Consider the following 15,902-nt stretch of genomic DNA (forward strand, 5'->3'; position numbering starts at 1 on the left):
GCCATGCATGCCTTCTGATCGTTACAGATGTATTAATTGTCCGTGCAGCTGTATCTGCAGCGTCCATGGAGGAGCGTATCTGGTTGTTGGAGATGGTCTGTCCCTCTTCAACCACTTGTTTTGCCCTATTTTGTAAGTCCTTGGGCAGATGTTCAATAAGATGTTGCATCTCGTCATAGCGTGCAAGTAGTGCCTGGGAGTTCGCGATGCGCCACTGGTTTGCAGCTTGTGCTGCGACTCTTACCAGCTGCATCGAACTTGCGGCTTTCTTTATCTGGGGGTGGTGCATCTCCAGATGTGTGAGAGTTGGCCCTTTTCCTAGCTGCTCCTACAACGACAGTCTGGTGGCAGCTGTGTAGTGATGAAAACCGGGTCCGTAGGAGGCGGCTTATACTTTTTTTCCACCCTTGGTGTGATTGCCCTACTTTTGACCGGCTCCTTAAAGATGTCTATTGCGTGCCGGAGCATACCAGGGAGCATAGGCAGGCTTTGGTATGAGCTGTGGGTGGAGAGTGTGTTGAATAAGAAATCATCCTCGACCTGTTCTGAGTGGAGGCTTACGTGGTGAAATTGTGCTGCTCTAGCCACCACTTGAGAGTACGCGGTGCTGTCTTCTGGTGGAGATGGCTTCGTAGGGTATGCCTCCGGACTGTTATCTGACACTGGGGCGTCATATAGGTCCCATGCGTCCTGATCTTGGTCACCCTGGCTCATGGTGGTGTGAGCTGGGGAGTGTGATGGAGTTTGTGCTGGTGAAACGTTAATCACGTGCGGAGGAGAGGGTGGTGGTGTAACTCTTTTCACCACTTTTGGTTGTGGTGTTTGTTCCGTCTGGAACTCCAACCTTCTCTTTCTCCTAATGGGGGGAAGGGTGCTTATTTTTCCTGTCCCCTGCTGAATGAAGATCCGCTTTTGCGTATGGTCTACATCAGTTGCTTGTAGCTCTTCCTCAAACCTATGCTTCTGCATTTGGGAGGTTAGCGAGTGCTCTTCTGTATAAGAGCCTGAAGCTGGGTCGCTTGCAGTCTGTTTCGGCATCGAAACTTTGTGTGTTTTTTCGGCTCCGAGGTGACTTTTTTCCTTTTCGGGGCCGAAACCTCTCGGCGTCGATCTGTTTCGGTGCCGCTGTCTCGGCGTCGAGCCGTGTCCACACCGGCATCTCGGTGTCGAGGCTTGTCTCCAGCACTTTCTCGGTCCCGAGAAGGCTGCGTGCCGGTGTCTCGACCGGAGTCGGACGATCTCGGCACTGTTTGGGCCCTTTTTCGGTGCCGACGGTCGGTCACCGATTTTACAGGTCGAGCCATGGCCTGGTGGCAGTGGCGTCCCCTGGGCCTTGTAAATGTTCCTTTGAGTGGATTTCGACGTCTTACTCACGGTTTGTGTATCGTCGAATCCTTCGGAGTCTGAGTCTTGGATCGAGAAGGTACCTTCCTCTTCTTGTTCCTCGAACTCCCGTTGGGCTGTCGGAGCGGACGCCATCTGAAGTCTTCTGGCTCGACGGTCTTGGAGTGTTTTTCGGGACCGGAACGCACGACAGGCCTCGCAGGTGTCTTCGCTGTGCTCAGGTGACAGGCACAGGTTGCAGACCAAGTGTTGGTCTGTGTAGGGGTATTTATTGTGGCATTTGGGGCAGAAACGGAACGGGGTCCGTTCCATCGGCGTACTTCAGCACGCGGTCGGGCCGACCAGGCCCCGACGGAGGATCGAAAAAACTACCCCGAAGGGCACCGGAGCTCTTCGATGCGGTGTGGAATCTAAGTACGCCGATCCCGAACGCAACAATACCGACGAAAATCTTCCGAAATTAGCCAATTTTCCGTTCCGAAACTCGGAGCGACAGGAACACGTCCGAACCCGATGGCGGAAAAAAAACAATCGAAGATGGAGTCGACGCCCATGCGCAATGGAGACAAAAGGAGGAGTCACTCGGTCCCGTGACTCGAAAGACTTCTTCGAAGAACAACAACTTGTAACACTCCGGCCCAACACCAGATGGCGAGCTATTGCAGAACATGCGTATCTACAGCGACAGATGCCATCGAACCAATAGATACCTGATCATTTCTCTCAGGAGTGTACTCATTTACTGTGGGCCTTCAGGCACTCTCCACCCCAACTTCACCCTCCCAAAACTGTTGACCAGATTAGTACCAACTTAAATGAACATGAGTAGGATATAGTGATATTGTCCAGAGGTAGGAAAAAACACTTAATCCAGCTTCTTGAAAAAACATGCATGGGCCTCAACTTTAATTAGTAAAGGCCCAACAATTTCCTTCTTGGCTTGAAGGGCTTCGGCAATTTCCTAATTCTAGTCATCACAGACATAGCAGTGATTCTTATTTTGCTCCCCCCCTCCCCCTTTCACCAACCAGCTCTACTGCCTAGAATTTGAGATCAAGTACTAGAAGTGGCTACAGGATTAAGTCACTTCAGACCATTTAGTACCAGCTTTCCAAAAGTCATACTCCGAGCCAGCCTAGTTGAAACAGAATTAGAACCTTGCAGGCATATTGGTTAAAGAGCGAATTTAAGAACTGGCACCAATTTTAAGACCAGATTTGTTTTATTGTATTGTGATGCTAACAATGGCAGCACAAATAAAACTAATTACAGAGTTTAAAAAAAAGAGTCTTTTAACAGTTTAACATCCAACAGCACGAACAACTGGCGACTAAATCTTCGTATTATAAAATAGGGAACATAAATCACAAAGAGGGCAATGTCAGGGTGGCTGCGCCTACGCAGTTAGGATGCATGCTGAGCCGTGGAAAAGCAGAGTTTCAGGGTGTATGGATAAGGCCCACCTGCAAGAAAAGAAAAGAAAAACTATTTTCAATACTGTGTAAACCACGATTTAACAAGTTTATTTTAATCGAGCAGTAAGGTATAAATTCCATCTCAGACATCTGATGATCAGTTTTTTGACATCACGGTGTTAAGTTAACGAACTTATCAAGCTGAGGTGAGCGCATGTGACCACCTGACAATCAAGGACCTGCATCAAGGCAAAAAAGTACCTGTAGTGGAGAAGGAATTTGGCAAAACCTAAAAGCAAATAACTCGCTTTTATGTCCAAAGGATCTGAAAGGCTACTGGAAACCAATAGTAACAGCAAAAGACTGGCAGCAGAATATATTTTTCTGGAGTCTGCGGTGGGCAGACATTTATGATTGCCTCATTGGATTTTAATAAGCCAGGAACAGATGACAAGCTATTAGCTTTACTGAAAGCAGGTCAGAACCATACAAGAGGGTCAAAGCAAGACTATACAATGCCAAGAACAAGGCTGCAAAAGACAGCGAGTGCTTAGCCGGTCCACTGCTTACTATGTGCTGGCTCTTACTTGCTTCTAGCGGAAGCAAGGCCTTACTCGTTTCATTCTCATTCACAAGCCATATCAATTTCATGTGTTTGCTACATGTACGTTGCAAATCAAGATCTGAACTTAATGTTGGCATACCCAAAGTGAAAGTTCAGGAATAGTGCCTGCAGACATTATGGAATATTGGTAGGATTACCCCACAAGACAACAATTTGCCCAGAATGCAGGCTGAAATGTGAAAATAACGCCCACATCCCTGTAATGTATGTTTTACGTTTCCATTCAGTACCCTCCACCAATATCTGATGGTGGACACTAACAAGGAATCGGAATAGTGCTCAAAAGGATTCAAATGATGAAAATCGACACAGCACTACCTAGGCCTTGAAGCGCTTTGCAACAGTCAACACGTTGGAGTCTGGGCCAAGATTGATCACGTATCTACGTGTTAGCGTTAGGTAAACATTTCTACAAAACGCCGGTGAAATTTATCTTTGGTATATCATACTAATGGGGTTATGTAAATTGAATAAAGATCAAATACACTATTTAAGACTTACTTGGGTTTTTCATCTGGAAGTGGTTTAAAACGCTCAGCGTTTCCAAAGCGTCATTCTTTTCATCCCATTCCAGCAATCCTGAAGAACTCCGTGCACCTGGTGGATCAGCGACGATCAAATTAATAAAAGCTACTATCCCAAGCACGTTAAGGACAAAATGTATACAGAAAACATATGGCACAGGACGTTAACCCACCACCAGACAGTAACGACCGTCATAGTCAAAAGTGATAGATCGCCTTGATTAATATCAGCTATTGGTAATTATAGAGGTGTACTCAGACTAATATTTTATCCACGCCAACCCAGACCAGACAGCCGTATGCAAATAAACCACATCGCCAGTAGGGCACAGCCAGAGATCCTGGATCAGAGCACTGACCAGGAAGATAAGGCTTTGAAGTTATTTGACCACCAAGTCGATCTGCAAATAGCTGATCGTGGTCAAGTGTCGCATGAGCCCTCCGAAATTTCCAAACGAGATTAATTTAAGCATTCAATCGCCTTGCTTGCCGTCAACACACTATGTAGCCATGTATTCGCTGGCGAAAGATTACTTACTTTTTCCAGTAAACACTTTGACCGAACTTGGCCTCTTTACACCTAACTCGTCGCAAATCTGCAGGGGCATTAAAAAAAGAAAAAAATTAGAGATGAAATGCCAATAAAACTTTCATAAATACAAGGCCAGGTCAGCAGCCTCAATTGGTAAACTAAAGCAAGTTCATTCAGTCCTACTTGTTAACAAAAGCTCCCTCATCTAGAGAATTACATCTCTTTAAATAGCGTACTTGACAGTTTATTTAGCTTCAGAGAACGGGCCAGTAAGTCGAATATAGCAACGTGGGAAGAACCAATAAAAGTAAAACCAAAACAAGCTTGACTTCCCTACAACTTTGACAGCTAAATCGATTGACTTATTCAACCAGCCTGGGACATATGGAAGCCCCTTCATTAATTAAATCATTAAATGATACTTGCAGCTAATCATATCGGGTATGGGGGTGGGGGGGGATATCTCAAGATAAAAAATGTCGGTTCATTTTAACATTTTATGTGCGAGTTTTTTTTTGTTTAATTTGCACTATAAGCTTTCATTCCAATTTAAACTATTTGGGGTAAAATTGCAGGAAGCTGCTGGGTTTCTCACATCGTTGAAATTTTCCGCTGTCACTTCCTGGGGTGCATTGAAAAAATGAAGGATGCTGCTCGGGTGCTGTATCCTGTTCTTTGCTGCTTGTTCCGGCGTGGAAAACCTGTTATTACGGGAGCCGCTGAAATCCTTATAACTGCACGAACCATCTTCAAGTACATATGACTGGCCCGCCATGATACCATGCTGCTTGGAAACACTGTAAGCAAGTTTATGGAAGCATGAATGCCACTTCAAGAACAGTAACTTAGTAAATGCTACAGATGTTGGTGCATTGCAACAACTTGCAAACGGGGAGATAGATCCAACATAAGGATCTATAAGGAAAAGTATCATTGTGTACATACCAAACGTTAAGTTTCTGCCCAAACATGTAGTTGTTGTTTAAGTGGGTGAGGGCACGATCTACGGCATAACCATCGGACATCTCCACCATGGCAGCTCCAGGTTTACTCTTCATGAATTTAACCTGGTAAAATAGGAGCGGATAATTGAGTGCAACTATGACCCCCGGTCCATCTAAGCACCTCAAGATAATTAAGACAAGTCACGAAACATGCATACTAGCAGCAAATCGCTCCAATTGCCCACGGGACAGGCATGTTTTATCCTTTCTAATGAAATTGACATTTACCTTCTCCACATTCCCATACAGACAGAAAACATTGAAGACGCGGTCACAGTTCATCTTGGAAGGCTCAAGGCCATAAACCATCAGAACGGCGCTGTCAGCATGGGGCCCAAAGTCCTGGGGAGGGGGAAGTGGCGGCGGATGACCTCCATACTGCGGTTGAAAGCTCCGTGGTCCACGACGAGGAGGCGGACCAGATGCAGGAGGGGGACCCATTCGTCTTCCTTCATAGTGAGGTGCCGGAGGACCGTATCCATCGTCATAGTGTCCATGATAGGCACCATGAGGCCCGCCTAACAAACAAAAAGGGTTACCTTAGTAATAAGGCAAATACTGATCACACGGCAATTTAGAGGCAAATTCAGTTTCAGGTGGTAAGGCATGTGCCAGAATCATGTCAGCTGTAGTGGTCACCAATCAAAACATGCATTAAGCAAAAAAAAAAAAAAAAAAACAAGCAGCACACCTCGCCTTGTAAAATGTGCCAATTTCTTTACAGTTTACGTGCTTTCAGATAGCGCTGTTAATTCTGACTTTTCTAGCTTCGTCCGCAGAAGCAACTACTACACTAAGCTAAACCATTTGCCCCCGAACTTTAAACAGGAAGGATATAAGTGCATCTCAACAACTTAGCTGAGGGGAGCCGAGAGGCCCATAAACCTCTGATGAAATTTCGTTGACCAAGACAGGAGCACCAATGTTAATTTTAAGATTGGTGAGCCACGGACCTCACAGTAAACAGACATCGAGGTGCATTAAACAAATAATCGGGACTAATCACATTAGGCAATTTAAGGGGGGGGAGGGGCTGGCAACAGTTTGACCAAATTGGTACAAAGCCTACTTAACGGAAATCGGTTGTTTAAACATCCGTACCAAGGTGCGATGTTAGGCCCTCCTATTTATCAGGAATCTCAAATCATTCAACCACCTACAGTGTACCACAATTGCTAGCCAAAAAGCGGTTCAACCGACAACTCACCCATGGCTGGTCCTGGTCCAGCCTTACCATATTCTGCCGGATGATCACCAAGCAGGGGTGGCTGTCTCTGGCGCTTGTTGGGGTTATTACCAGTGTCTCCTAGGGAAGCAGCAGTACATTTTCATTAGAGAACCATCAAGGAAACATTAGAACAACCCAATTACCAGTAGCCTGACGGATCGACATGTCTGACCTCAAGACAGATGGCAAAAACCCTCCAAACCCACCACCACTTTGCACATACTAGTGCGCCAAGGTTAAAAACTAAATAGCAAAAGAAAGGCATGCTACCCACACATGCTTCTTATTGTTCCCAAAACATGCGCACTTCTACTGCAGCTCAATCTCATCTTAACCAAGAAGGTACCCCCCAACATGTAATCTAGAAGCACCCAGGGAAACTATAACTCCTACTACTAAATCACAACTAATTTATGTAGAATGCGAGCAACCAAACATGGATTTACATTCGTACCCACAGCATTATATACATATAACAATTCCATCCAAAAATGTAAAAGGTTACTTACAGCTGGAGTACAGAGTACTATTACAAACTGCATGTCTCTTACCATTCGAGCTTCAGAGAGCAAGCAGGGGTCTGAAAGATGGCGTCCCATCAAACATACACTGCGACCCTGCATTACATGGTTTCAGTCATAAGTAAATTCCAATGGGGGAATAACAACAAATTTTCAAAATCACTAGAGTAAAGTGCTGAAAAGGCTCACAGCTTTGTGTCTTCAGAATATCAGAAGAGGACATGAAGTGTGCTAATGAGTGTCACTCCGTGTTCGCCAACTGCTCTGGTGTGATGCTTCTGGCTCTGTGTAGCTCATGTGCATGTCTCCTGCTATGAGGAGTGTGCCTGTTATCACATGTATGCACGCGCCAATGCCCCCAGCTACACGACGAGTCTGTGTGCCTTGAGATTATCTTTCGACGGTAAAGATTTAGCAGCTGACAAAGCCCTCTAAAACCGAGCAACAAGTGTAGAGGAAGAAAAGCATCCCAAGTCGAAAAACAACGGAGTCTAATCCACTCTAGGAATTTATAGTTTCTCCGCGGGGCTTGTCTGTTCCTGGTTCTGTGTTTTCTAGTCTGCTCGACTTTAGGATTGGTACATGACTTGTGGCATCTGTGCTTGTTACATGACTGCTGTGGCATCTCTGTGCTTGTTTGTACATAACTGCTGTGACATCTCAGTGCTTGTTACGCAACTGCTGTGGCATCTTTCTCTGCTTGTTACATGATTGCTGTAGCATCTCTCAGTGCTTGTAACATGATTGTTGTGGCATGTTCGTCATCTCAGTGGTTATAACATGTCTGCTGTGGCATGTTGTCGGCCTCTTGTACAGCGGGTTCCTGGATCACCGTGTTGTGTTCTTGATGTATGAACAAGTTTGTTGTCGGTCTTGTACATGATGAATGTTCCTCCGGGAGTAACTAGTGATTTTCTACACTGAGTGTTTAGGGATGTGCAGAGGCAGGCAATATCCATTTTTGGGCCTCAAAGCAAAGTTTTTAACTACTGCTAAGGAGCCTGTAAAGGGACAGAAACAGACTACCCTGTCCTTCCAATACACCCAAGAATGAAGATTTTCAACTTGTGTGCCTCTGCGCATCACTAACATGTACCTTGGAAGAGAAATGTCATGTGTTAAGTATAGCTGTGAAATGCCATTGCTCGCCAAACTAAATTCAGTTTCCTACCCATTTAAAACAGAACATACACGCTTGTGAAGTAGTATTGATCAGCATAAACTACGATTTAAAAACACAAACAAGCCAAACAGATTGAATACTTGGATCCACGGTTCTAGTTCATACCAATGAGTAGTCAAATTACGGATAAACAAAAAAGGCATCGACTTATAAACCTAAGTCATGCTACAATAAATGGCATGTACACGGGTGCAGATTATGCAATGTAAACGCCAGAGAAAATGTCACTTGGCAAGCGTTTAATTTACAAAAAAACCCAGGAGCCAAAACTGAGTTTAGAAGGCATCACAGTGGCATTTCAATGTGTGAAAACCCATATGAAGTGAGGCTTGCATAGCAATAGGCCTTTAAAAGTGTATGTAAACGCTTTAACTAAAGGAAAGTTACCTTGGCCATTCAGGTTGGGGTTCGTGTAATCCCAGGTGTCTTGGTCGTTCCTGAACACATTCAACCTTGTAGGCTAAAATAAAAATAAATCAGTTGAAAACAGGTAAAGACCTTAAACCTCTTCAATTCTTTGCACATAAAAACGGGTTCCTTACCTTGGCATACTCAATCTTCAGAGTGCAGCAACCGGAGTATATGTCTGCACCATTTAGAGATGCCTTCGCTCTTTGCGCACTTTGAACAGAGTCGAACGTTGAACGGAGTCAAGGACAATATCAAGATGCTCATTGCAGTAAAGCCAAATCATACATCGCGCAACAAAAAAATAATCAATTTTACCACCAGTCTCGACTGTGCTCCTAAACGGTCGGGAGAAAAGGGAAAAAAAAGGGGGACGGAGACTCACTGCACATAATGGTCCCTGGCTTGGAGATATATATATATTTTTTTTAATGCAGCAAGTCTGCATGCTTTAAATATTTGATATAAAATAGTTCAAAATGACATGCATAGCATGAAGACTGCCCGCTTCACAAGCTGGAAAAGCAGAGCAAGGTCTTAAACAGTAGCCATTCATTTCAGGTGACCTTCACCCATGTATGTCAGATGCCTTTTCATGGGGCCTAGACCCGGCGTACCGTACTCGTTAATTTGTACATCACACACTGACGAATACAATACGTCATCTAACTCAATTATCATTCTCAGTAATATGAGAATTTCAAAGCAGCACTGAATGGAGACAGAAACAGTCATCCATTTTATAACGATTCTGCAGGAATCCATTTAAAGTATAGTAAGAACAGGGTGCATTTGTACACTATAACAAAAAAAAACAAAAAAAAGGATATTCCACCATCGACTGAACGCCGTTCTTCCTAAAGATAACAATCCTCTGCACGGGTCCACATGGGTTACAAATTGTGTACAGAACATCCTACAAAAAAAAAAAAAAAAAAAAAAAAAAAAAAAAAAAAAACACAAGTCAGACGTTATAGAAATAGAAGCAGTATCAGTCCTCAACCCTCCCAACCCCTTTTATTATGGCGGGACTAACCTAACAGTTAAGACCCTGGATGGGACACATTGGCAATCTCGCCTGCCACGCTCAACGGAATAGTACGGAGTTGATCGTTTATAGTCAAAAATGAATTTTTGGCCTGCCGCCTATTATGTTTAAGGGCTTTTCCTTTTAATTGCCTACGGGCTGACCGATAAACAGCTATAGTACAGTCTGGTCTCCGCAGCATTGTGGGCCTTTCCTATTTGTTAACATCAAAAACCTTGATGCATCACGCTCTTAGATTTTACAGCCATTTGGGCAGCTCCAACTTAAGAGTAGAAGACATCTTAAAGTGCTCTACATCACAGTGTAATAACCCTTCCTCCTTTTACGGTTTCGTAGTACTCGTCAGAAAATCTGACGATTTACCGATATAGACACCTACCGTGGTAATTGAATAGATAGGGTTGAGGATGGTTAGAAGGAGCACGTTGTTCACACCTCTTGAATCATCACTGGGATCGCCAGGACGGGAAATTTTCTGACTAGTTGAATAGTTCACAAAGGCTGGGTGCCCTGCAATATAGATCTGGTTGTCTGCAGCATAGTTCACAGCGTTGCATGCCGCAATTACATCTTCAAACTCCACCAGAGCCTGTCGTTTCTTGGGCATCACCACCACATAACTGGAAATAACAAAATAATCGTTTACCTACTCCCTTGGTCATACGTGAATGAAGTCTAAGAAAAGATGCAATACGCAACAGTACATCAAGTATGTTTAAACAAGAAAATAAGTGCCAGCAGACCCAATTCAGGAAACCGACTCACGCCTTCTGAAATCGAAAATGGCTTTATTTAAAGGTTGCCTCCCGCCGAAATTACCAATTGGAAAAAACACTACGCGTTTTTTTTTGCATAAAAAGGTACTATCCACGTTTTAAAAATATTGGCATATACTCGAGGATGTACTAGTAACAGCGGGGTGCGTTTATGCGCCTCAGCACTGACGCTTTTAAAAGCGCACCTAAACAAAGGCAAAAAGCTTGCTGTTGATACTAAAAAGACTGTAGTGCGTTACATTTTATAGCACATTCCTAGTCCATACCTGATGGGACCAAACTCTTGCAAAGCTTCCACCAAGTCCGCTTCTACCACACCATCCATCAGGCCGCGAACATGTACGACGGGGGAAGCAGCCGTCTTGTGTGGGTCTTCATAGCTACCTTCCTGAAGAGAAGAGAAACAAAAGCAGCTTTATAACCTATCCAAAAGCTTCCGGAACATAGCTTGTCTGCCAGCATAAACTATTCACAAACGCATGATTTTCTCTCCCTGTTCGGTCGCAGGACACCTCGTGGCAGCAGGGTGCTTCCGGATCGGATTCGTACACATACGTAACTATCCCACCAACTATCGGTGTTTCGTGCAAGCCGAAACATTTCGCCACTTAACGCTTATGGATCTCCCAAACATCAAGAAGAGTAACCGAGGCTCTTACGAATCAACTCCCCATAGCTAAATATATCCTCAGTCTTTTGTATGCTACTGTGCCCATCCCAGTGAGCCGCAACAACCCCCTTACAAATATCACCCCTCGGCACTCCATTATTTTGGAAACTCTGATTATCAAAGGGCGGGTCAGTTCCAAGAAACACCGTGACACACTGTGTCCGCCACCCACGTTTCTTTCGAAATTGCTTTGACTACAGTCGGGCGCGCAGTACTAACGTAGCTCCTTACCCCGCCTGAAGGATTTCCCCCCGAATCACTGCCATCCGTTTTCTGCCTCTTAGGTGCACGGCCACTATCATTTCCATAGTATCGTCCTCCTTGCGAAGCCATCTTCTTCTTCCGCTGCCGGGCGCCGAAGTGAGAACTGCACAAGATGGCGCCGCTGGAAAACCAGAGAAGTGACCGCCCCTTCCCACTCGCTATTGGGCGAAATGGCGAACAATCACCTCTTCGAAACGTATCATTGGCTACATTCACTATCTTTCGCAAGTCGTCGCGATCATTGGCTACGTATTCGCCTTTCGTTAGTGGGCGGGGAAACAGAAGAAAGCTGGGCCGAATCTTTCAAACAGTATTGGTTTATTCTAATTTCACTCAATACTGACTGCATTTTGATTGGGTTTCCTGACATAGGGACTTTAGCTATTGGGTAAACTGAAAGCGAGGTTTATTTTCACCCGATGACAAAGCGACACTTGTCTGGCGACCATTTTGGCACTCGGTTCACAACCACCATAAGAACGCAGTGGAGCGTTATCGTGTGCCTTGGAATAAAACACTAATTTGTATTTCTTCAATGTCAAGGACTCACCGGTCGACATTTGAGGAAAATGAAAAATATTTATTAACTCAAGTTTGGTAGTCTTTCAAAATGGCCACCTCTGAGGTGGGTTATCTAATGGTTGTACGAGTACAGGAAGGTTGCTCCGGGAGTATATGGCACAAGAAATGCAGAAAGAGCTGTACTAATAGAGACACGGAGAGAGAGAAAAGGCATTGTCAAACAGAATAACTCGCTTCTGTGCAGCTGGCCAAATATTAACAAAAAAGGTGCGACGATGATGCCACATCATTTGGGGGCGCGTATATGCGTCATTATACAGATGTGCATAAAAAATAACGAACGCATTTTTTATTTAGAAATCTGAAATTGATTGCTAAATACTCCAAAAAATGAAAAAGAAGAACTGCAAAAGTGCAGCTTTAGGTAGCGTGAATGGCAGAAATTTGTTGCCCGGTCCTTACCAGGCATTTTTTATTTTTAAATAAATAAGTGGGCGGGGCGTGGGGAAACCAAGGAGCACATGGGGTGAAGCAACAGGTAGTAGCCCTGAGAGGGGAAAAGTAGCACACATGGGAGAACAACACACTGGGGGATAATGTTAACGTGTCCCTTTATGATTAATTTACTCACTTTGGGACTCGTTTTAGGCCAATTAATCTTTTGACCCTGATTGAAGACACCTTAGGACGAGATAACTAATCAGCATGTCAAGCAATATGTCAATAACGTCATCAATATTTACCATAAGAGAATTCAGATTAGTCAAAGACATTAATAAAACTCAGAAACAACCATGACCTTACAGTCATGTATAACCACACCAGTTTAGTACTATTATATGAAGTTTATTCCCTATTGATTACAATTCTACTAGTAAGTTTATTAGTCTCAAAACCAAGAAACACATTAGCATAGTCACAATATGGCAACTCTAATAAGATTTCATCAAGGCAAGAATCACGAATATTAGAATATAGCACAACGTCAACATAGGTTATCCTTAGCAGAGAATCATTATCACATTATTCAACAAAGCATAGATTCAGTCATTTGTCTATTTGCGTCGGTTTAGTGAACCACTCAACTAACCTCGAATTAGCATTGGCATGTTGGGCTTCATGCAAAACAATTTACCAACACCAAATTAGAAAAACATCTAACTAAGGTCTCTATCAAAAGAAGCAGTTGGTACCTAGAAACGAAAAGCAAACAGACAATTATAATTTCATTGTCATATAGTTACCTTCCGTATTGGGTCAGCATACAGGTTCGGTCTTCGTCCTCAGGACATCAATTGATTCGCCATCAGCCAGGAATTCAGCAAGTCGGGTAAAGGGGCACTTCCCTCATAAGGAGGTAAAGTGTAAACGGGCAATATAAGGGCAAGGATTGGTTTGAAAAACCAAACAGCAAAGTCTCTATGCAGAGTGACAAAGTGTCTGGGTCATAGCAAGTCGCAATAGCATCTCCCACTCCTCTATCTCCTAGTCTCCTATTCTGATTCTCTTCCTTGTGTCAAGGGTTTTTATCCCTTTTCTGTTGTATAATCCCCTAAGTTTTAATTGGTTGGGGTCAGCACCCCACTATCTCCCTCCAATAGGGTTTCAATTACTTCATTAAAATTGTCACCCCATAACAATTCTCACATAGTTTATTGGTCCTTATGATTGACGTCTTCAGCGGGTAGAATGTCCGGTATGATTTCATACTCTCGTGGTCCTCTTTGCATCTTCAGTCAGTGGTTCCATTGTCTGTACCGGTTCAGACGACCTTGTATCTGCGAGTAGTCTACACTGTTGCATTCAGCAAGAATGTTTCACTAAGCAAGTCGAATTTCATTAGAACGGATCTACTATAGTTACATTCATCTTCTAGCTTTGGAAAAATACGAGTTCATGTCCTTCAGCAAGTTAGCACACTGCAGGTTAGAAAAACACATTTAATATGAAACCAGGCAGCTAGGCCTGGACTCATGCTTACTAAGGCCTAATGATTTATTAGCAGAACTTTAACATATAACCTTTTATTATTAGTGCAAAATCATACTCTAACATAACATTTCATCATTATTAATCAGTTTCATTAGTCATTGTATATATTGGCGGCCACTCCCCGTGGGTACATTTCAAACGCACGTTTAGCAAAAATACATTAATACATTTTCTATGTGGCAATATTACACATTAGTTCATAAACTTTACATGTTAATTTCTAAGTGAATAAGCTGCACTCTCTCAGTCCCTCCTCTGATGACACTTGTCATCACACAAAACCTTTCCCTTCACAACCTTTCATTTTCTTTAGGTTGCGCATCTCAATTTCTTCCTCCCTATGTGATCTTTCCCAAATTTCTTTGAACATTTTCTCTTGTTCTTCTTTTCTTTTATTACGTTTTGCCAAATCTCTTTTGATTCTTTTATTAATTTTGCATGATAACCATAGTCCGAATAAACAAGTCAGGACAATTAATATACCCCCTAATATTTTTGCAAGAACCCCATTCCAAATACTACTAAACCAATTCCCTACTTTGGTAATTCCTTTCCCAACTTTTTCCCAAACTCCAGGTTCCTTCAGCTCCTTCAAATCTGCACTATCTCTTGTTAGGTTAGTAAGCATACCTCTAATCTTTCTACTATTATCAGGAGTGAATGTACAACAATGGCGCTCATTAAGCATTTTACAGACTCCGCCACTCTTCGCTAAAAGAATGTCTAAAGCAAGCCGGTTTTGAAGAGTCATAGCTCTTTCCGCAGCAAGTTCAGTATCCATCAGGAGTATAGCCCCTGTGAAGTTTGTCAGCATGTTATCCACAATAGTAGACAACTTTCTAATCTTTATCGAGTTTAAGATAACCCCTACTGAAGGAATTATGGCTCCAAATATGTCACCAACGACAGCAGCTGCTGTCTCTCTCTTTTGTCTAGTATGCTGTAATTCAGACATTTTAGGAATTTGCTTTAAGTCATCAATCTGGTAGATCTTGGGAAAAAACATTCCCAAATAACATGTCCCATACCATCCCTTTGGAAGACGGTAATAAGCATTAAGTCTACATGTATAATAGATCCCAGGGATCGCTGGATCCTGTCCATTTAACATGAACGTCCATTTACTCTGAAACAAAAACACATGCCTGCACTCACTCGTTCCCACAAATAAAGTGTCATGCTCAGATTTCGGCCTATATATACAAAGCCTTCCTACGTGTAATGCATCTATAGCTAATTTGCCCTGTGTCTTTATTGCAGTGTAAGCATAATCATTTGCAAGCGTGCATTTTTCTAATCCCTTTTCTAGCCTTTCCTTTAATGCTTTCCGTCTATCATCAGTGTGAACTAAGAAGCTCTTTTCTACAGGTGTTAGTAAGCAGGTTAGATTATTGCGGTGCGCATAAGCTGTCCCAAATGTAATTGTCGGCTCAAAGAAACCCCTAACTAATTTTATGCTGTGTTCTTTAGCTAATTTATTTAGAAACTCAATCACAGGCACGAAGGAAAACACTACATCTAAGTTAGAATAGAAGTATTGAACATGTTCTTGATTATAGAATCTTGTTAACAGCAAACTACAGCTTATCCCGTAGGTAAGTGGCAGACTATGATAAGTAACCCCTTCTTGTACTGATGAAGGAATCTTTGTGCACACATAGCATATCTTCGCATCCATTGTGTCAACATTCTCATTCAGCAAGCGATAGAAGACATTAGTAGATAGTTCCCCTTTTGAATTACTTCCCTCATGCAAGTATTTTGTGTCCTGCTCAAACTTCTCCCATGGTGTTAGTGTAGCAGTCTCAGGATTTGAAGCAGTGTTAGTCACTTTCTTATCCACCAA

The 15,902-nt window shown here is 43.1% G+C and overlaps 1 protein-coding gene across 1 annotated transcript; it reads right to left on the reverse strand.

The window, feature by feature from the left end:
* Positions 1–2,547: 2,547 nt before the first annotated feature.
* Positions 2,548–11,668, reverse strand: HNRNPL (heterogeneous nuclear ribonucleoprotein L). Its single transcript, XM_069206893.1, has 13 exons — positions 11,510–11,668; positions 10,875–10,996; positions 10,212–10,452; positions 9,615–9,700; positions 8,919–9,015; positions 8,764–8,836; positions 6,652–6,750; positions 5,673–5,962; positions 5,386–5,507; positions 5,036–5,237; positions 4,447–4,504; positions 3,886–3,981; positions 2,548–2,807 (listed from the first exon to the last, which is right to left on the reverse strand). Exons 1-13 carry the CDS (start codon positions 11,609–11,611, stop codon positions 2,749–2,751), a joined length of 1,647 nt encoding a protein of 548 aa, XP_069062994.1. The 5' UTR covers positions 11,612–11,668; the 3' UTR covers positions 2,548–2,748.
* Between the last annotated feature and the right edge of the window lie 4,234 nt (positions 11,669–15,902).

The sequence above is a fragment of the Pleurodeles waltl genome, chromosome 9 (assembly GCF_031143425.1).
Source record: "Pleurodeles waltl isolate 20211129_DDA chromosome 9, aPleWal1.hap1.20221129, whole genome shotgun sequence".
Classification (NCBI taxonomy): Eukaryota; Metazoa; Chordata; class Amphibia; order Caudata; family Salamandridae; genus Pleurodeles; species Pleurodeles waltl.